At 41.3% G+C, this 22,678-nt stretch overlaps 1 protein-coding gene and 1 pseudogene across 4 annotated transcripts; both read right to left on the bottom strand.

Annotated features, from left to right (window-relative positions):
- Window positions 1-704: 704 nt before the first annotated feature.
- On the bottom strand, window positions 705-22,234 carry Osgin2 (oxidative stress induced growth inhibitor family member 2). 4 transcript variants are annotated; one of them, XM_021630906.2, is made up of 6 exons: window positions 21,912-22,234; window positions 10,892-11,046; window positions 8,253-8,389; window positions 7,279-7,470; window positions 5,804-5,895; window positions 705-2,487 (listed from the first exon to the last, which is right to left on the bottom strand). In XM_021630906.2, exons 1-6 carry the CDS (start codon window positions 21,962-21,964, stop codon window positions 1,458-1,460), a joined length of 1,659 nt encoding a protein of 552 aa, XP_021486581.1. In that variant the 5' UTR covers window positions 21,965-22,234; the 3' UTR covers window positions 705-1,457. The 4 variants fall into 4 exon arrangements, with proteins under 4 accessions (XP_021486581.1, XP_021486582.1, XP_021486585.1 ...); XM_021630907.2 differs by lacking the exon at window positions 21,912-22,234 and adding an exon at window positions 21,468-21,646; XM_021630910.2 differs by lacking the exon at window positions 21,912-22,234 and adding an exon at window positions 21,320-21,452.
- LOC132654766 (tubulin alpha-1A chain-like) lies at window positions 11,071-21,146 on the bottom strand (annotated as a pseudogene).
- Window positions 22,235-22,678: the final 444 nt, after the last annotated feature.

The following is a 22,678-nucleotide window of genomic DNA, read 5'->3' on the forward strand; positions in this document are numbered from 1 at the left end:
TCTTATTTTACCCCATAAATTACATTTACAATACTGTTATTTTCAATTTACATGAGACATTAAAGTAAAACATCTGATCCAACCCAGAGCTCAGGCACAGGCAAGGAAGCATAATCAGAAGCTGTGTCTTTTCAAAAAGGTGTGAAGTTTCTCTGAAAATAGTTAAATCTTATTAAGGAACTAGAAGTTGACTTCACAGACAAGAGTTAAAACCTCATCTGATGTGATTGGTTCTTAAAGGAAATTAACATAACACTGAATCATGAGCACTCAGCACTGCATTCAACAGGACACTCCATGGTAAGTAGTCCACTCTTTTGTCTTCTTTTTCTTCAAGAAACTGTAAACAAATTCATTGAGTACATTCTAGATAAAATAGACCCCCAAAAGGGAGTAACTCTGAAATATTCCCAGGCCCTGAAAGATGTCTTGTTTAGCACTAACACATTTCACAGTGTGTGAAAATCAGGGCTATCAGAGGACATAATCTAATAACTAGTGTGGGCTGCTTTGTCATTTCCTATGAATGAACACTGTTACAGATCTCCAAGTAATACTTTGAGAGCGGAAAAGGGCACAATCTAATTTTCCACACTAACCTTTAATAATTCTGGCAAAACCCAAAAATATTCTAATTATAGTATTTAGTGTGCCCCGAATCTTCTGATTTGTTAATAGAAATTAACTCAGTGTTCACACAAGCATAAGTAGTTCCATCCACAATTTATTGAATTGCAAATCAGATTCATTAGATGTTATGATAGCTAAACAGAGAATAAATCTTATAAAAAGTTTTAGTAGGTTCTTGGATGTCAGCATTATTGAAAAATTAAATTATGAGACGTTAAGGATATCAAGTACCTACCTGTCAAAGTTTCAACAGTAAAAATATTTTTTAAAGACCATCATATTTGGTAATAAATTAGGTTTATATAACTGATAATTTCAAAATAAATAAAACCTGAGTTGAAAATGCTTCCTCTTATCCTACTACAGCATACACATTTGTAGCCCATTTTCATTTAGACCAGTGTGCTTCAAATGTCAGTGTGTACACATTTAACCCTTCAGGATCTTGTATGAGTATAGTAAGCCTAAGTTCCTAATGAGCTACAGAGGAAGCTGATGTGGACAGCCCTTGGACCATCCCTTGAGCAGTAAGGTGACCATTATCAATTAAAAATGATTTCTATCTCAATGACTGGCTTTATAAATGCCAAGTTAAAAAGAATGTCCTAGTTAAATGAAAGCATGAAGTATACCAAGATGGCAGTGTTTGGATTTGTCTGAGAGTGACACCTCTCATACACTTGAATACAACTCTGGATACCAAGCTTTGGTAACTTTAGAAGAGTGACAGCTGGAGGCTCTCCCAGTTAATTCAAGCCAACACACTGCAATACACCACTGTTAAAAATATTTAATAGTTAAGGGTCCAATTAAATTCCCTGTAAACTTTAAGCTATTCCATCTCCTCCTCCTCTCTGAACAAACAAATGCTGCTTTTTCTTCTGTCTTGTAACCAAACAGCGTGTAACACCCAATGCCCCTCCCTTTAAAAATCGAACAAAATTGTCTCCAACCAAAGGGCCCAAAGCAAAAAGGTTGGCTTCTTTAACACATTCATAGGTGTATGCATCAATCTCCACAGGGTTACCCTTGCAGGTTATTGGCTGGCTTGAGTTGCGGCCCAGGTAACACCCGTGTTCCTTCAGAAAGGATAGGTTAGGGTGCGAACCTATCAAGATTACAGCTGCAGACAGCTTAAATATTTTCTTCAATCCAGAGACACTCTGTAGGATGCATTTCATGTCTGACTTGAAGGAAAGCACGCGGTGCTCAGGAAAACTGGTGTAGTCTGATGAACTTGAGTCTGAGGAGCATGCCTGAGCACACATCAGATGGTAGACTTTGTGATACTCAGGGTACAGCTTTTTGGGAAGCTGTTTGAAAATTAAGCTCGGATCAGTCACGCGTCTGCGGAACACGTGGATCACGGGGATATTACTGTTATAAGCACAGAGCACTGCATCGGCTGCAGTGAGGCCAGATCCTACAATCAGCACTGGATCCACTCTGCCACACAGCTTCCCTTTATTTACAGCAGCTCCAAATTCAGGCATTGAGTGAAACACAAAAGGAAACTCTTCCCCTTCAACTCCCAGGCGGGCAGGAGAATCCAATGTGCCCGTTGCGAGAGCTACATTCTCAGCGAAGAGGCAAAAGGGAACGTGAGAGCCACCTGCAATTCGCTGATAGCCTCTGATTTCCCAGTTTCTTTTGATAAATTTGGACTTCTGGCTTTGTAAACGCTGTGCTGAAATATCGCTGTCTTGACTAGCATTATCACCTTGATTTCTGTAGAGTCTTGATACAGAGGTGATATAAGTATTCTCTCGGAAATTCTTCTGAAGACCCATGACCTTCACATAGTGCTTGTAGTAGCGAGCTATTTCCTCTGGCATAACTCGGTCCCCCTTTAAGTTCCTGTATGATGAAAAGGAAAAATGCCCTATGAAAAGAGCACTTTCAGTTTCAGATTGTTTCTCTAGCTAGCAACCTTTATATCTTAGTTCTTTCAAGATTGTTAGTTAAAATGTATCCTCATGTTTTATAAAAATTATCTTATCCTAGTGAGAATAACAGTCATTAGCAAAACACATAACAAGAGCTAGTAAGGATGTAGGTAAAAGGGAACACTGCTGGTAAAGAATACAAACTAGCCTAGTCGCCTGGCAGATTTGTATGGACAGCTCCCAAAAAAAGAACACCAGATCTGTCACAACTGTTATATTCCTGGGTATTTATCCAAAGGGCTTCTAGTCAACATGTCACAGAGATATTTATATTTGCACATCAGCAATTATTACAGCACAACAGCCAAGCTATAGAACCAACCTCTTAGGTTCCAACCTAAGAAAAAAGATAAAGAAACATAGCATATAAAAACTTTTTCAGCCAGTTGCAGTGGTATACGCCTGTAATGCTAGCACTTGGGGAGGCAGAGGCAGGCAGATTTCTGTGAGCTCATGGTTAGCCTGGTCTACAAAGCAAGTCCAGAACATCCAAGAGAAACACTGTCCCCGCCAGCCCCCCAAAATATATGAAATGTTTGAAATAATGAGTAAAAACATGCAACGGGAAAATAGCTGTAGATGCACTGCAGATGGCCATATTTAGTGAATTTGGCCAATCTCAGAAGTACAGATGTTTTCTCTGATTATGCATAAGCATTTAAGATCATGCCTTGTATATAAATGACTAGAAAAGAGAAGTCAAACTGTCTACAACTCAAAGAAAGCAAGTAAGAGGAAGCTGTCTGACACATTTTCAATTAATAAATCGATTACAATGTAGGTATTTGAAAATCAGACCATTTTTCTTACTACTGTAATTTTGTAGATTATTTCATTAACAAATTACTGTGCAGAGGGGCTGGAAAAATGCATCAACAATTAACAGTACCTAGGTTAAGATCCCAGCACAAAGCTGGGTACCATGACAAACACCTTTAATCCTGTTTAATTCAGATAGATAATACTTCTGGTTAGAAAAAAAAAAAAAAGCAAAAACTAACAAATCCAAGAATATGCTAAACAATTTCACCTGCTTAACAAATGAAATCAAACAACTTCACTCATTTTGCAACTTTAATCTTTCAACCTCTACATATTTCTATTTTAAAAAGTCTACAGTGGGGGCTGGAGAGATGGCTCAGCCAAGAACACTGGATCCTCCTCCTGAGGTCCTGAGTTCAATTCCAGGTAACTACAAGGTGGCTCACAACCATCTATAATGTGATCTGATGCTCTCTTCTGGAACATAGGTGTATATGCAGATAGAGCACTCATACACAAAATAAATAAATCTTAAAAAAAAAAAAAGGCTAAAGTGAATGTTTAAAGATTTAACTTTTGTTCCGTTTACTTACACTATGAGTGTTTTGCCTGAGTGTATCTGTTTGTACCACATACATATCTGGTGCACATGAGCATGAGAGGTAGTGTCAGGTCCCCTGTAACTGAAGTAATGGATGGTTGTGAGCCACCATGGGTTGGGAACTGAACCTGGGTCCAGTAAAGCAGCAAGTGCAGGGTGGTGGTGGCGCACACCTTTAATCCCAGCACTCCAGAGGCAGAGGCAGGTGGATCTCTGTGAGTTTGAGGACTGTCTGGTCTACAGAGTGAGTTCCAGGACAGCCAGGACTACATCACTGTCTCAAAAAACAACAAAAAGGAAAGAAAGAGATAGAGACAAGGAAGGAAGGAGGGAGGGAGGAAGGGAGGGAGGGAAGGAGGGAAGGAGGGAGGGAGGGAGGGAGGGAGGAAATAAGTATTTGGGGCTGGAGAGATGGTTCAGTAGTTAAGAACACTGGTTGCTATTCCAGAGGCTAGGTTCAATTCTGAGAACCCACATAGCAGTTCACAATTGTTTTTAACTCCAGTTTCAGGCTGACACCCTCACACAGACATACATACTGGTAAAACACCAATGCATATAAAGTAAAAATAAGTAAGTCTTTAAACAAACAAAAAAGCAGCAAGTGCTCTTAATCACTGAGCTATCTCTCCAGTCCCCTTAAAATTTAATCTTAATTAAATTTATTACGATTTAGATATTTTGTTTGTTTTCTAGTGTGTAGTCCTGGATGCCCTGGAATTTTCTCTGTAGACCAGGCTGGTCTCGAATTTAAGAGACCTGCTGGCCTCTGCCTCCCAAGTGCTAGGATTAAAAGGGTGTGCCACCTCAATGATCTAGATCTAAAACTGATATCCCGAAATCTTTTTAAATTAAGAAAAATTTCTATTGTTGCTACCTAGCAGGATGTCAACTACTCAAACTTTCCATTTATTCTAACAAAGATTAAGTTCCTGCTTTAACTTACTTTCATTAGTAGTAAGATTTTCTGAAATAATAAATCAAATCTAGTTTGTACATGTACCAGAAAATGATAGGGCTCTTTACAGTTCTTTTGAACTTTGTTCTTTCCCCAAAAATGAATAAGACTTGTATTCTTCTAAAAACAAATTTCTCAGCTAGTACCACTTAAATCACTTATAATTAAATATTTACCTTCATGTCCACAGTAGCCACCCATATCGCATGTGTTTATTATTCTAAATGACCAGTCATAATACACTACTCATTACCCTTCAAAAGCAAACACCTTGCCGGACTGTGGTGGTGTACACCTTTAATTCCAGCAGATTTAATAACCCTGGCAGAAGCAGACATCTCTAAAAGTTCCAGGCCAGTCAAGGCTATGCAGAATATTTCTCTCAAAAAACCAACCAACCAAACAAACAAGGGGCTGGAGATGGCATAGCTGGTCTTCCAGAGGACCTGGGTTCAATTCCCAGTACTCACATGGCAGCTCTCATCTGTCTTTTAACTGTAGTTTCAGGGAATCTGAAACCCTCAAACCAATGCACATAAAATGAAATATATATATATATATATATATATATATATATATTAGGTATGTATACATGAAGTGTAGATAAAGAATCTCATACATATTCAAAAACTGACACAAGTTTGGGAAATAATGTATAGTTAGATGAGAAAGTAACAGTGATTTAATATGGAAAAGAAATCCTGGTTAACAAGGTTACAGGAAGGCCCCTGCAAGCAGTTCTTTAAATACACATAGCTTTATAGAATCCTAACTGGATTCATAAAGGTTTTATATTTAGTAAGTATATTTCTATTCGTCTAATACAGGAATCACAGATACTGTGACATTTTTCACAGTCCCCTTTTCTTCACACATCAAAGAATTTTAACATAGTTTGATCTTTACCTTCGTTTGCTAGACATCCAATCTTTAAATTTCAGTCCAGGCAGCTCCATCCAATTTCCAAAGCTGATTGTCAACATGGAGCCTTCCATATTCTAGTTTAAAGTACAGTTTAAAGAAAAGCAATAAAGCAATATTACCTTTTGAAATCAACACATTTATTTATATGCAAATTCAGTCCTAAACATTCACAAGAGTCCAAAAGGATGGTAGATAAATGCTACAGATTTTGTTTTCAGACATACAGAATAAAAGCCATATGATAGGAAAATGCATAAAACTGGAGATAATCCTATTAAGTGAAGAAAGCCACTTTTAGAAATACAAGCATCTTATGTTCTCTCATTTGTAGTCAATTTCCTCTAAAATTCCACTCGAATAAAACTTTTATACATTTTCACCATTTGGTATTGTCTACAGTCATACATTTATGAAACAAATTATAGCATTTGCTTTGGTCTATGATCAGTATAATTAAGATATACACGTTAACAAATCAATATTTTCACTTCTTAAATAAAATAAAAAATGTTCACTAATTTCCAAAGCTTTGTTTCTTCATTTTAGTATTTATTTTATAGATTTTTAAAAAATTAGAAAACTGCTTTTTTTCTATAATAACACTGTAATTTTGAAATCTGGACCAGGCTGGATACAATATATTCATTTTCTAAAACTAGACAATTAAGCAGTGGTTGCCTAAGAAACAGACTCAGTACTAGGGTTAATGTTATTGAAGAAGTAAGCCTCTCAAGCTTTCTCGCCCTACTTCTGATTTGCACAAAACAAAGAAAAGCTAAGTGCCAAGGGACCTACCCAATCATCAACAATCCCATTCAGCTCTCATAGACAACAGCTCTATTCTTATAACTTGCCCCATTTCTACAGAGCCCAGCACTGAGAATGGGCATATTATAATAAATTTTATCCATTCACTTACATAATTTTTGAGACAGGGTCATGTATCTGTGGTTTGTGTATTTAATTTTGACACACAGTTTCATGTGTGGCAGTCTGGCCTTGAACTCCGCTACGTGGTGGCTATGCCATGAATGCCTACCTGCTGTCACAGTGTTCTAAAGGACTAAATGTGACAGAAGTGCTGTCAAATAGCTATGAAATAGTACTTCTTCAAAGATGCAAATGGGTCTGAGGTCAGCCTGGTGAGTTCCAGGACAGTCAGGGCTACACAGAGAAACCCTGCCTCAAAAGAAACAACAATCTCCCCCCCCCCCCCCCCCCGCAAAAGAAAAAAGAATCAGGTTCTTGGAAGTATGCCTTTAATCTCAGCACTTGGGAGCTGAGGCTGGTAAACCTCTGAGTTTGAGGCCAGCCTGGTTTACAAAATGAGTTCTAAGACAGTAAGGGCTATGTCTTGGGAAAAAAAAAAAAAAAAACACAAAAAACAAAAATCAAATTGGTTCTATCAGGGCAATATATAACTCGTCAATATACACTAACATGTGAATAATACTTACATGCCATGCCCCACCAGGCGGGCCCTTACCCAGAACTAAGTGAGGGATATAGTGATGTTGTTCCAGTTTCCAGTGCAGAATGGATGGGTAATCGTACCCAAAGTCAGCATCTGGATGAAGAAGTGTGTCAAAAAGTACTGCCACTGGATTAGATGATCGACCCTCGAGGCCCTCAGACAGGTATTCTAAGTCCTGAACCAAAGGTGGGAAAACATGAGTTTGAAAAAAGCCAAGACAATTATTTAATAAAGGAAATGCCAACCCAATAGTTCCCAGAGAGTGAGTGAGAGAACAGGTATGTTCCTTGAGCTCATTCATATTTGATTCCTTGGTAAAATAAATGTAGACAATGTTTGGATTTAAAACAAAGTGGTTTTTTTTTTTTTTTTAATCCTTATAAAAGATACCTTTGGCAAACAAATGTCAAACAGGATGTAAAGCTAGCACTTTCCAAATTGATTTCAGCAGAGAACATTAAAGCCTCCCCCACAGGGCTGAGAGATGGCTCACTCCTCAACAAGCATGAGGCCCTGCGTCTCATCACTAGAACCCATAAAAGCCAGGCATGGTAGACCATGCTTAAAATCACAGCACTGTGGAGGTGGAGATGGAAGGGCTTCTCGAGGCAGCCTAGCCTAGCTGAGATTAAGAAATACAAGAAGCCTCACTTCAAATAATACGAACAGTTCCTGAGAAATAATACCCAAGGTTAACTTGCAAGGCATACATGAATGTATCCTCATGCTCTTATATAACATAACAGCCACATAAATTTTTTTGAAATTCCTCTAGGAAATAATTTGGGATTTTTTTGCTCAAAAATTCAATATAATTTAGAAGATGTGAGATCAGAATATATAAAGCTAAAATAGAGAAAGCATTAGTTAGAATGAAGGATTTACAACAAAAAATTACATAAACCTAATCTTGTTTCAGCATTAAAATATTCTTAAAACTGATGTAACAAACAATACCTGATCAACAATGGAGAGATGTCTTGCTTCTTCTAGTTTACTATGTAAGATTGTATTTGGATGTATTGCTTCAGATGACAAATACGGTCTGTAGCCTGACAGCATATAAGAAAGGCATATTCCTGAAGGTCCATTTCCTATTTTTTTTAAAAGCAAAATAATGTAAGTTGATCCTCTTACTGCCTAGCACTTGCCCTCTCCTGTTCTTCCTCCTCCAATCACTAAAACCTGCCTCTCACAAGCTTGACCTCTGCCTCCTTTCTCAATGAATTCTTTCAGAATCTTGTCTACTTAAGGCTTCCACTCTATGCTACTGACTTCCAAAATCAGTTGTCTAGGATGACCTGTTCTTGAGAAATACATGCTTTCATCAGCTACTTCTTTATAACAACTGATGTGAAATCAATTAGACAAAGGGCAAGAGAGATGGCTCAGCAGGTAAAGGCGCTTGCAGCCCTTCTCCACAGAGTTCAACCTCTGGAGCTAACACAATGGAAGGAAAACCAACTCTTGAAAGCTGTCCTCTGAAACTCCACACATGTACTGTGGCATAGTTGCATAAATTATATCAATAAGAAAACAGACAAATATAAATGTCTAAAAAAAACCAAACATTTTAAAAACCAAGAGAATTCATATGGTAATATCCACAAATGCAAGAAAAGCAATTTGATAAAACCCAGCATCTATCCAGGATTTAAAAAACATACAGCATATGTGAAAGAGGAAAACTTAACATGACAAAGAACATGTTTAGGATAATATGCACAAGTTGAAAAAGGGCGGGGGAGGACACTTTGCCAGTGACATAATTATCTGCATAGAAAATCCCAAGAATTGACCCCTCAAAACCTTATAACAAGCCATTATGGTAAGACTGAAGGATACATGTCAATAATTAAAAGTCAACCTCTTTCTTACATCAGCAATGAAAAAGTGCAAAGCAGATGCTGAGACTCATAACCAAACCTTGCACAGAGTACAGGGAATCAAATGAAAGAAGGGGGAGTTAGTAAGAAACTGGAGAGGACGAGAGCACCACAAGGACCAAATATATCTGGGCACAGCGGTCTTTCATGAGACCATTTCTCCAACCAAGGACCATGCCTGGAGATAACCTAGAACCCCTGCTCAGCTGTAGCCCATGGCAACTCAGCATCCAGGGGGAGTTCCCTATTAACTGGAACAGGGACTCTCTTTGATCTTTCCCCCTCCCCCGAGGGAGGAGCAGCCTTGCTGGGTCCTAGAGGAGGACATTGCAGCCAGTCCTGATGAGATCTGATAAACTAGGGTCAGATGGGAGGGGAGGAGGACCTTCCCTACCAGAGAGGGGCAGGGAGGAGATGAGGGGAGGGTTGGATTGGGAGGGGATAAGGGAGGGGACTACAGCTGGGATACAAAGTAAATAACCTGTAATTAATATGCAAAAATAAAAATTATTAAAAAAAGAAATAAAAACCACACTATCATTTACATTTATGTAAAAGTAAATATTTTAGCATAATTTTAATTAGTGGGTTCTAGTGAGCTACATAAAGCAAATCACAAAATTATGACTAGAAATAATTTTTAAAAGGCCTACAAAGATGGGAAGATATTCCATGTTCATAGATAGAAAGACTAAAAATTATCGTTGGTTGTTCTTAACCTGATCTACAGACTTAATACAATTCCAACTGCAATATAGAAAGTCAAACAGCCACTACACTGCAATCTTGAGATAGGTCTGTCTGACTCCTTCAAGTCTGAAAATACCAGGTAATAAGTGAACATAATTATCAAAAGTTTTAAAAATCTCAATTGTTGAATACCTTAATTATAATAGCCATACATCTTATTTGTTGACATGATACAACTTATGTAGTTATAAATATCACTGCATAGCATTCCGGTGTCAAATGGCATGAGTATTGATTTACAGTTGTCACTCAATTTGTAAGTCTGTCTACAGGTGTCTAATCCATACCACAGAGCTATAGAGTTGAAATCCAGTAACATACACAAAACGACCTCCACAGAACTCTAATAATGCTGGTCACCATTAACAGCTCCTGTCAGTAATTCAGTGAAAAGCTATTGCATTCCAACATGGATTCCGTATCATATGAGCCAATCCAAAGAGTTGGTAATGATTATTTCAACATATCAAACAACTTAATACTTTGTTATAATTCTGTGCTCAGGTCCTGCTGCATGCAGGCTCTTTATCAACTGAGCTTTTTCCCTAACCTGGATAAAAGCTTACTTAGTACTTAACTTGCTTACAAGATGTGAATATGAGATAAATGGCTATTTCAGACTTAAATACTTATAACTTAAATTACATTATAATTACTTGGCTCCACTCACAGAAGCATCTCCTTTAAAAGAATTTTTTGTCCTCTTAAGATATTTGTTAATTGCCACATGGTAACTATACATATTTGTAAGGCAAAGCATGGCATTTTGATACATATACACAACAGTGATTAGATCAAGGTTAACATATACATCACTTTAGATATATGACAATTATTTGTGCTGGGAACATTCAAACCGTTATTTTAAGATGTGGAGCCTTTTCAATACAATGTAAGAATAAACACACCTTAGAAGTAAGAGCAGTAGCTAGTTTTAAGAAATAAAATATAGTAACTCACCAATTACCACCACAGGCAAAGTTACTGACGAATCTTCAAGTAAAGAAGTTTCTTCAACTAATGGCATCCCTTCAACTTTCGGCTCCAAATTATCACCAAAATATTGCACTAAAGAATTAAAAATCTCTCCTTCCACTTCAGTGTCACTATAGTTTCTTTAAAAAATAAAAAGTTAAAAAAAAGCAAAGGTATAGTTAATATAGTTTTATAAAACCCAATTATTTCTCATAATTATATGTAAGTAATAAAATACCCATCAGTTGCATAATGCTGTCAAAGGTATATCCTTTAATCCCACAAGTCTGAAGTAGCCATTTATCTCATATTCCTATCTTGTGAGCAAGTTAACTACTGAGTTAGCCTTTGTCCACACTAGGGAAATACCCCAGTTGGTAAAGAGCCTGCATGCAGCAGGACCTGAGTTCAGTCACCAGAAACCACACAGAAAGGGTGGGCACTGTGTCATATCCCTGGGGCTCACTGGCCAGCCAGTCCAGTCTACTTGTCAAGCTCCAGCCCAGTAGATGATCCCATCTAGGAAATATAATAAAATATATAGATGGATGGCTTCTAAGACACTAACACACTCATACATACACAACACAGCTTCTTCTACCAAACAAAGAATTATACTTGAGATTTTGTAATTCTTTTGAGATACCTAGGAAGGGCTAATCTCCCCTTCCCTTTTTTTTTTTTTTTTTTTTTTTCCTTTAGACAGACAATGGCAGTGCACACTTTCAATAGGTGGACAGACGCAGTTTGAAGCCAGCCTGGTCTACTGAGTGAGTTCCAGGACAGCCAGGGCTACACAGAGTCCCTGTTCAAAAAAAAGAAAGAAAGAAAGCCCTCAGATATTTTTTCTTTTATTAATTACACTTTATTTTGTAAACCCCCCCCCCCGTAGTTGCCTTCCTTCCTCCCCCTTCTCCACACATGCCCCTCCCCAAGTCCACTGATAGGGGAGGTCTTCCTCTCCTTCCTTCTGATCCTAGTCTAGCAGGTCTCATCAGGAGTAGCTGCACTGTCTTCCTCTATAGCCTGGTAAGGCTGCTCCCCCATCAGAGGGAGGTGATCAAAGATCAGGCCAATCAGTTCATGTCAGAGACAGTCCCTGTTCCCATTACTATGGAACCCACTTGGAGTCTGAACTGTCATGGACTACATCTGTGCAGGGGTTCTAGGTTATCTCCATGAATGGTCCTTGGTTGGAGTATCCATCTCAGAGAAGACGCCTGCACTCAGATTTTTTGGTTCTGTTGCTCTCTTTGTGGGGCTTCTGTCTTCTCCAGATCTTACTATTTCCCACTTCTTTCATAAGATTCCCTGCATTCTGCCCAAAGTTTGGCCATAAGTCTCAACATCTGCTTTGATAGTCTGCAGGGCAGAGCCTTTCAGAGGCCCTCTTAGTCGCAGATATTTTAAAGAAAGATTATTGTACAAAAAGTGGCCTTTTTGGTTAAAAAAAAGAGGTTTACACATTTTTATTTTTAAGCAAGGAGAGACCTTAATGTCAACTGCCAATTTTCATTTCCCAACTGTCACTAGAAACTAGTTTCAGCATTCCATTTATTCAATAAATGTAGCATCCTCTGAACTCAATTAATGCGGTTATTTTTAGATTACTCCAAAATAGAACCCCAAATGACTTTTCATCTTAGGTCAACAATTTTCAGTGTCTGGAAGGGTTAATGTAATGCACACTAGCTGTGTTTATTATGACTTTATAAATGATGGATGTTATTTCACAAGACTAAGTCGAAAGTGTTAATCCTGGAGTGTTGACCAATGAAAAGAATTCCAGACAGGGTTTTTCACTTTCTTTTAACATTCAGAGACTCCATCCTACCTGTGATGGCTAATCTCTATAGAAAATCTGACTGATCTGAGGAATTTTCTTGATCAGATTATTTGAAGCATGAAGACCCACTGTAAATGTGGGTCACTTTCTAGTAAGAGCACAGAAAAGGACATGAAAGGCGATCTGCTTTTTAGCCTGTTTGCCTTCGTCTTGCTGAGAAGTAACTACTGTCCTGTTGCCGCAGCATTCCTCCACTAACACTGGAACCAGCTTCTTCAGGGTTCCAACAGAATGAAGACCAGCAGCTCTCCAGGAATCTTCCAGGACTTCAGTGCCAGGCTGGGACTGCTGAGACACCCAGCTTCATAGACCAAGCAACTACCAGATTCTCTGCTTATCCACCCTCAAACAGCCATTGTTGGACCACCTGGACCACGTAAGGCAGTCTACTAAATCCTCTCTTAATAACCATTTGATCAGCTCTGTGCCTTAGAGGCCCAATACAACACTCCAGGTGGTGCCAAGTTACAGTAGGCATTCACTACAATACCCCACGACAGCACAGAGCTGTTAGGGACACTAAGCTTTTCTTAACTCTAAAAAGAGAAACTGCCCCTACATGTAGTTAATGGTAAGCAGTATATTAAAATGCTGTTTCTGGTTGGTTGGTTGGTTGGTTGGTTTGGTGTTAAGACGGAATAGTTAAATATAACCTAGCCATGAAACTAGAAGATTGGGTCTATGACAAATTGTTCATGTTACTTAACTGTTAACGCGCACACTGCCACATACAAATTAAATGATCAGACCACTTTTTATGTCAAAACAGAACTTCATTGTAAAAGCAGCACCCTAGTGAAATTTTAGTGTTCTCCTTCATCACCCTCTCCCTCAACAGAATCGACATCAGCTTCCTCATAATCCTTCTCTAGGGCAGCCAAGTCCTCACAGGCCCCAGAGAACTCCTCCTCCATGACCTCACCCACAGACCAGTTCACAAAGGCACCCTTGGCATGCATCAGATAAAACTTGTGATCCAAGCGAGCCTAGGCCTCGGCAATGGTTGTGGTGTTGCTCAGCATGCACACAGCTCTCTCTGGACTTGGCCAGGTCTCCACCAAGTACCACAGTGGGAAGCTGGCAATTAAGGCCAACCTTGAAGCCAGTTGGACACCAGTCCACAAACTAGATGATATGCTTGGTCTTGTTGGTGGCAATGGGAGCACCGACATCTTTGGGAACCACATCACTACCGTATAGGAGGCAGCAAGCCACATATTTACCATAATAAGGGTAAAATTCACCAGCTGATTAGTTGGCAAAAAGCAGGCATTGGTGATCTCTGCTACAGAAAGCTGCTCATGGTAGGCTTTCTCAGCAGAGGTGACAGTGGCACATAAGGCCAAAGGGAAGTGGACTTGAGAACAGCTTGTCAGACTGATCTGAAATCTGTCAGGTCAACGATCAGTCCCATCAAATTTGCGGGAATCATTGATGGAAGACAAAATTTGACCTATCTATTTAGGTTAGTGTAGGTTGGACACTCAATGTAGAGATTTCTAGGATAGATATCAGATAGCCTCACTGTCTACCACAAAGGCACAATCAGAGTGCTCCAGGGCAGTGGTGGTGAGGATGGAACTGTAGGGTTCAACCACAGCAATGGAAACTGGGGAGGGGGGGGGAACTAAATGGAGAACTCCAGCTTGGATTTCTTTACATAATCAACAGAGAGCTACTCCAATCAGCAGGGAGGCAAATTCAGAGCCAGTTGCAAAACCAAACTGCGAGAATCAAGAAGCTTTGAAGACCTGTGCACTGGTCAGCCAGTCTGTAAGTTTTGTCCAAGACAAGGCCAATAATCTCCTTACTAATGTGTAGTGGCCACGGGCACAGTTATTGGCAGCATCCTCCCTGCTTGTGATGAGCTGAGCTGCACAAGGTCAAAGAGCTAGCAGTAGGCACCACTGCAAACTTCATCAATACCCATGGGTTCCAGGTCTACAAACACTGCCTGGCGCTCATGCTTGCCAGTGCCTGTCTCACTGAAGGTGTTGAAAGAGTCATCTCCTCCCCCGGTGGTCTTGTCACTTGGCATCTGGCCATTAGGCTGGATGCCATGTTCCAGGCAGTAGAGCTCCCAAGCAGGCACTGCCTATCTGTGCACCAGCCTAGACAATGTGGATGGAGATGCACTTACAGAGTTGCTGCTTTGCAGCTCCCGAGTGGATGGGGAGGCAAGGAGGCGGTATTGCTTCTTACTGTGCAACTCCTAAGAGGCCAATGTAAGAGGACCTGCTGTTCAGTACTGTCTGTCAGTACTGTGAGGTAGCCAAGGCAGACAGGCTGTTAACATGGCTCTTAAAGGTAGCCCACCCTCACATGCAAGCCTTCCCCAGGAGGTATGTTCATGCTCAGTCCACCCCCTTCAGGAGCACTCCACCTACCCGCTGCAGTTAGATGCACATGCACCTGCTGCTTCCCTATTTCTGCCTCTTGGTAACTGCATTAAACCTCAGGTTTTTTGTTTGTTTGTTTGTTTTCCCTTACTTGTTGAGATATTTTTCTATAGGGTTTCATATAGCTCATACTAGCCTCAACTGCACTGTATAGCAGAGGCTAACCATAAACTCCTGATCCATTTGCCTCCACTACTCAAATGCTGGAAGTACAGGTGTGCAACACCCAGCTCAGCCTAACCTGGACTTTTTATTTATTACTTTTATTTATTCATGCTGGGGATAGGGGTACACGTGTCCCATGGCACTTGTGTAGAGGTCAGAAGACAACCTGTGGGAGTCTGTTCTCTCCTTCCACAATATGAGTCTCAGGGATAGAACTTAGATCATTAGGCTGTTCCGTCTCTAGCCTGAGTGTTTTATGCTCTTTTCTGTTCTCCAATGAGTACAAAGTAGAAACCCTCTTTCTTTTGCAGGCTCCTGGCCAGTCATTTTGGCTATCCAAACCTCACTTTCATTACTGCTGTTGTAAAGGTCACAATTCTCTCTTGGGACTGTAGACCTTCCTTTCAGTGTTTTCCAGCCATCCTTACCTTAAACATTTATGCTTCTACAGATAAAAAGATCATTATGCTATGGTTTCAGTAACACAAAGACCACATGTTCTCTCCCATAACAGGATCCTAGCTTCTAATTTTACTATGGGAATTCAGGATGGGAATTCTATGTTGGAATACATGTAAAGGCCAGGAAAGTAGAAAGTGACCTGTGAGAGGGGAAGATAAACTTTAAAGGGCTTGGGCATAGTAGAACATGTACTACAAAACTAGAACCGTGAATTGCTGGAGGTAGAAAGGCTTAACTGGAAAGGGGAGCAGGGAGACTGGAGAGGTGGAAACTAAAGATGTATGGAAAAGCCATATAGCAGCATAATACTCAGTAAGCTAACTTGAAAATAAAACTAAGAAATAGGGTGGCGCTGCAGAGATGGCTGAGCAGCTGAGAGCTTGCAATGCAAACATGGGAACCTGAGTTTGGATTGCTCTATCACATAACAAAAGTGGTCCCTGTACGACTAAAATTCTAGCATTGAGAGGGTAAAGACAGGAGGATCAATGGAGATTGGTGGCTGCTAGCTTAGCAAACTGAATAAAGTGATAAATGAGGATAGCCAATGCCCAACACCCACTTCCCAGCTCCACGCACACCTCCACCAACACACAAACTTTAAAATAGCACTGTCCTATGTGGGCAAATAAAGTGGCTCCCAGAACCCACAGGCTGTTGACTGAAAAATCCCAATGCCCAGAAGTTGGCTATCTCCCTACAAGTTATTGGTCAGGGAGGCTCCAGAGGCCTCCAAATAACGCAAGTAATTAACAATGCAGTGCCACAGAACGAGACAGCGAGATCTTACTGCTGAAGACAGCACATGCTCTGGTCACAGAAGTCAGGCTGTAACTGGGAACGAAGGCTCCTCCCGTCTGACCAGTCATGGCAGAAGGGGATATGCAGGCGCTGAGGGAAAACCACCAACCTCCCTACTCAGCTGTGCACCCTGCAGGCTTATGACTGGCGAGGCCACATGCAGCAACATGCGCAATGGTGGTAGGTTTGTTCAGGGAGCAACAAACTGCTTTCTGTTTCAGACTGGGGTCTTCCACACAGGAAAATCCTATCTGGTGATTCTAATATCCATTTCCTGTTTTCTTAAGGTTCTCTTTTCCAGTTTCCAATATATCCATTTTTTTTGTAATTAATACTAGTTTCAGAAAAGTTATTTTATTCTTTATGTGTATGCATACATGTTGTGTGATGGTATTGTATGCATATAGGTGCAGGGTGAAGGCTAGAAGAGAAAGACATCCTTGTAAAAGGAACTTTTATTCGCCTCTGCTTCAACTGTTGTCATGGAGGCTTCCTGCCTCTGTCAGCTAACTTAGGTCTAGTGAAGACAGCATGAGCCAGAGAATGAGAAGAAGCCAGGAGATTAGAGCAGATTGCAAGTTAGTTGGAGGCCAAGTAGAGCAATTCAGGGACCAAAAGAAAAGCTAGATTAGTTAAATCAGCTAGGAGAGGAGCTGCAGCAGCCAACCCAGAGCTCAATGAGAACAAGAAAGGGTGAGCTTATTTCGCAGTAAGTCTCAGAGGCTGAAAACATTCCAGGCCTAGGTTAGACTGTATGGAGGCTGGAAGCTTCCAGGAGCAGGCCTACGTTAGCTGACAGAGGCTGTAAGAGACAAATGAAACAGGGGAATAAAAGTTCCTTTTACAAATCCTGCTTTAAGATTCTCTACCTTATTACATTGATTCAGGGATTCACTGAATCCTGAGCTTCACTGGCAGCCATCAAGTCCCAGCAATCCTCCTGTCTCTGCCTCCCAAACTGCAGAGGTACACACAAACCCTTGTCCTTTACATCTTGGCTTTAAAAAGACTGCTGGAGATTTGAGCTCAGGTCCTCACAATTAAACAGTAAGCACTCAACCACTAAGCCACGTCCCCAGCCCTCCCAACTAACCGACACCTGTCTTAGCTCTCCATTAATCCAGCATGCATCACACTGCAGTTTTCATTGGTATTTCTATAATATTAAGCACCATTCCATGCATTTGTCATTTATTCTCTCTCTCTCCCTTCTTTCCTCCCTCCCCTCTCAATCTCCCCAAATCCATTCCCTGACTTTAAGTTTGGCATAGTTGATCTTTTAAGGTTTTTTTTTTTTCTTTTTCTAAGTTCTGGATTCGAGTTTCTTCAGAAACTTAGTTTGTAAACATTTCCTCCCATTTTGTAGGCTATTGTGTGTGTGTGTGTCATGGTGTATGGTGTGTGTATCGATCAAAAAGCCAATTTTGAGAGTCAGTTTTCTTCTGCCATGTGGTATCCCTCTTGTCAACAGACTCAGCAGCACCTTTACTACCTTGATAGCCTGTTGTTTCATTCTTGGTAGCCTTTACATACATTTTAAGTTCTGACCACTCCCAGTGGACTTTTAGTTCTATTGCTGTGCTTTTGAGTCATATATAAAAGATGACTACCTGATTCATAACCACAGATAGTTACTATTTTTCACCTAAGATTTTTCTGATTTCATTTTTGTGCAGTGTGGGCAGTTAGACAAGTTATTCTTTTGTCTGTGGAGATTCTTTAGGGACCTGACTGAACTATACTTACTGAAACGACTATCCATTTTTTAATTTTGTGGGGCCCTCATCAAAGACTTAATTCACCAAAAGTGAAACGATTTCTACACTTTCTAATTCATTCCACTGATTTAAGCTTATGTTTAAGGCAAAACCAAGTTTTCTTGATTACTGCTGCTTTACAGTAAATTTTGAAAACAAAAAATGTGACTCCTTTAACTGTGCTTTTTCAGACTTGACGAGACTACTCTGGTTCCCCTGAATGCCTAGGAAACAGTCTGTGCAAAAAGGGCAGTTTAGCTTTATAATGCTGCACCTTCTTGTAGATCAGCCCACGGGAGAACGTTCAGAAGATTCAGGTTCTCAGTCTAGGAACATACCTTTCCGTACAGTCATGCTTTGAGTGAAGATGTTCTGAGAAATGCACCAGCTGTTTCCACCCCATGATAACACTGAGTATATGTTCCACAAACTCTGACTGTTGCAGCCCCACAAAAATGCAAGTTTACGGGAAGCCACACTATATTCATTCTGTCACTGCCTGCAACTTCATCATGCAGCACACACTTAGACTCTAATTTCTTATAAGGCTTCCTACTTTTCCATGTACAATGTTGTGTTTTTTGTTAAATTTCTTTCATAGTGTTTCATTTTTTATCGATAAGTGGAACTGCTTTGTGAATTTCACTTTCTGGTTATCCACTATTGCTGTATACAAGTATAATTCACTCTTGTAAATCAATCTTGTATTCTGAAATACTGCTGAACTTGGTGTAGGTCTCAAGAAGTTCGACTCAAGCATTTCCTAAGACTTGAGGATTAAAACAAACAAACAAACAAACAAAAGCCCAAAGATTTAGTAGCTCTAATTTCTATGCACATTAGCTTACACAATATAGGCAACTCCTGATTTCCAAGTCTAATTAGCATAATCTTTCACTGTGGCAAACCCCCGGCTATGCATTTCCTAAACTCTGGTTAACTGGTTTTGCCTAAAGCATTAATGAAATATAAGTTCATCAGTAACTATGCACGACCTAAACTGGGAAGTTGCTGTATGTTTTTAAAGTTACATGCATGCTACCTTCAGGACTATGAACAATGTTCATTTGTACTTGATGAATAGTCTATTTAAAGCAAACTATTTTGTGTTTTTTTTTTTAAAAGAAGCCACTTTCTTTATTCAAGGCACCAATAAAATTGCAAAATTTGTGAAATTACATTTCCAAATCAGTAAAGAAGAGCATTTTGCATACAATCAAAGATGTTACCACATCGTCAGACATTAAAGTAAAGAGCATTTGTTACGATTTTGGAAACCTTCCACTTTTTGTTTTTTAAACACTAAGATTTCTAAACAAGATAGTGTAAAAATAATTTTAGCCATAATAAAAAAACTTTTACTCAATCACAGCAACACTTTTTTAAATAACTCTGACTGTTACAATCCTGCAAAAAAATGTAAATTTCCAGGAAGCCGCACCTATATTCAGTCTGACGATGACTGCAACTGCAACAATTTTAAGTTTTCTCAAACTGCCACTGCCACATTAAAAGAAGGTTCTAATGTTCCAAATAAAGCTATCTCACACTCTAATTTCCAGAATAAGAAGTGTGAAGTTTTCTCTCTTGAAAATTCTATCACAATGCCTATTGGTGCAGACTTTGGAGAAACCCCAAAATGTAGCTGTTATCACAAACTGTTTTAAAGTAGGTCTCTCCTAAAGTGGCACAAAGGACAAGGTTAGTGGCTGGGAAGTCAATGCAATGGCAGAGCACTTGCTTTACTAGCAAGGCCCTACATTTCCTCCCAAGCAACACAAAAATAAACTAATGAAAAGACCACTAAAATAGAAACATTCCTGAAGGAGCTGGCAAACATTCTTTAATAATAATAATAATAATAAAAATCCTAGGCCTAACAGATAACAATGATACATTGATGATATAGCAGATACCCTTTCTCCCCCTCCACACTAAAATGTAGCAAATACCACTCCCAGCTCTAAATTTTTTTGCATAGAGATAAGCAGATGGTATTTACCACGCAGCCACACTGTACAAATTCCAACCTTTCCCCTGACTGTTCAACAGTTTACCAAAGGTGTTAGAGGGTCATTTTCTTACATTTTCCCCCCAAACTGCTTTCTACAACACTCAAGAGTGGTGCAGTTTGTTAAGTACACAATAATCTGTCTAGAAGTTATTATCCAGCAAGCAGCCTATGACAAAAAACTTTTTTAGGTTTTTAGTTTCATTACAAGTTCACAGACCTCGCTTGTTGCTACTGCACAGCAGGAGTCTGTGCTTTCTCTGCGTCTCACATCCCTTTTGCAACCTCTTCTGTGACTGTTATTAAATACATATGCAACTTGTCTACATTAAATAATAAGCTCTGTGATTTGTGCTGATGACAGTCACAGATACTGTGTCTTGTGGTTCACAATAGTAATGAAGGAAATGTTGGTATTTTTAGAAGTACATTAATATCCTTTCCACCCAAATTAATAGTACACCTAAATTCTATGAGCCTCTATTAAACAACCCTTGCTCCGTCTCTTATTCTGCCAAAACAAACAAACAAAAAACCTTGTTAAACATCCTTTTTCTGTAACATTCAAACATATAAAGCCAGGTACCGGAGTCCATTTCACTCCACTGTTATACCTACTTTCTAGTACTTTTGATCTTTTCTGTAATTCTCAGCAGTGTTGGTCAGTCGTACTGGATCTAGAACACACATTTCATTCATACTTAAAACTATTCTTTTTCTTCCTCACCTTGAGAAACTTTCATCATAACTGGAGTACAAAACTGCCACTTTCCAAATCTCTCCATCCTAACATGGCTTAAAAATTACTAACCCCTTAGTACGTCTCAGTCCGTTGTCATTACATGACACATTCTTCTCTACTTCCCTTCCGGCCAGCAACTTATGTTCCTAGAATTTCTTTTTTAATGATAAAAACGTGAAGGAGGCTCTTCACAGATTCTCCCATTTACCACTCCCACGTAACCGACTCACCACCGGCCTAGCCACCCTCGGCGTCCCGTGACCCGCGCGGTTCGGGGACAAGAGAAGAGCGGGGTCCCCGGAGCTGGGAGCAGCGCGGGCCCAGCGGGCGGCGGCCGAGGAGCACGCGCGGCCGGGCCGTCCCGGCGGGGGGAGTCACCTGAAATGAGCGGCCAGGGAGCAGCGGCAGCACCACACAGGCATGGAGAGCGGCTGCGGTCCTCCCGGCGGGCGGGCGATCGGCAGGCTCGAGCCGCGCGCGCCCCGCCCGCACCGCGGCTCACGCGGGAGCGCGGCCCCGCACGGCGGCTTCCGCTCCTCCCGCCGGCGGCAGGGCGGTGCGCCGGGTGATGAGCGCCGCGCCGGGGGGCGGGACCGGGCGCCGCGACGGCGCTGCGCGGCCCCGCCCACCAGGCGCGCGCGGGCGAGGGGCGGGGCCGCGGCGGGAGACGCGCAGGGCGGCGGGTCACCGCGAGGCCTACACCCCGTCCCCGGCGGGCGTGCGCGGTGCCCGCGTCCCCGGCTCCGCGGGCAGGAGAGAAGCGGCTTCAGCCTCCGGCCTGCGGTTTCAGGCCGGCCCGGAAGCCCGCCGACGAGGACCTACCCGAGCTCGCGTCCCCGCACGGTCCCGGGTGCGTCCGCCCGCGGCCCGCACATGGCGCTCACGCCGAGAATCCCGGCAGCCGCAGGTGCCGCACGCCGGACGCTTCTCCCCGCCGGGCGCGGCCTCCCGTCTTAAAGAGCGCGGGCCCCGCCAGCCTTGCCCGGACTGGGGTGCTGCGGAGACGCCGGGGGCAGGGCCGGAAGCGGCTTCCGTGTTTGGTTGTTTTGTTCGTGTGCTTTGAGTCCCTGCAGGGGTCGGCGAATCCCCGGGCGGTCAGGAAATTTCCGCATAGGGAGCGCATCCTCCTCGGTGTGTCCGAAGTCGAAGGTGGGGTCGGACACTTCGGGAGCGATTGGCTACCTGCTGTCCCACCCACACAGTGTTCTCCCTCCCTCCCCCAGTAAACCAGGATTATTGCGAATGGCTAAAACACGGTAGGGTTACATCTTTGAAAGCAGTTCTCTTTGAAGTTTTCAAAATGTTGGAGTCTTTGGATTCCTTTTCTAAGAGAGCTCATCCTGGCAGAACGTTGCAGGCCCGCCCCTTTCATCTCAGCACTTGGGGAGGCAGATGCAGGTGGATTTCCATGAGATCAAGTCCAGTCTCAGACATAGAGGACCGCCAGGCCTTTAGAGAGAGGCCCTGTCTCAAAAATTAAGTAAAAGAACTCAGCATGCCTCCCAGATTCCATATCTTTTTTAAAAAAGTGTGTTTACCCGTTTTTAAAAACTTGTTCAGTGTGACGGTTCATTTTACTTTTAACACGT

The sequence above is a fragment of the Meriones unguiculatus genome, chromosome 6 (assembly GCF_030254825.1).
Source record: "Meriones unguiculatus strain TT.TT164.6M chromosome 6, Bangor_MerUng_6.1, whole genome shotgun sequence".
NCBI classification, from domain to species: Eukaryota; Metazoa; Chordata; class Mammalia; order Rodentia; family Muridae; genus Meriones; species Meriones unguiculatus.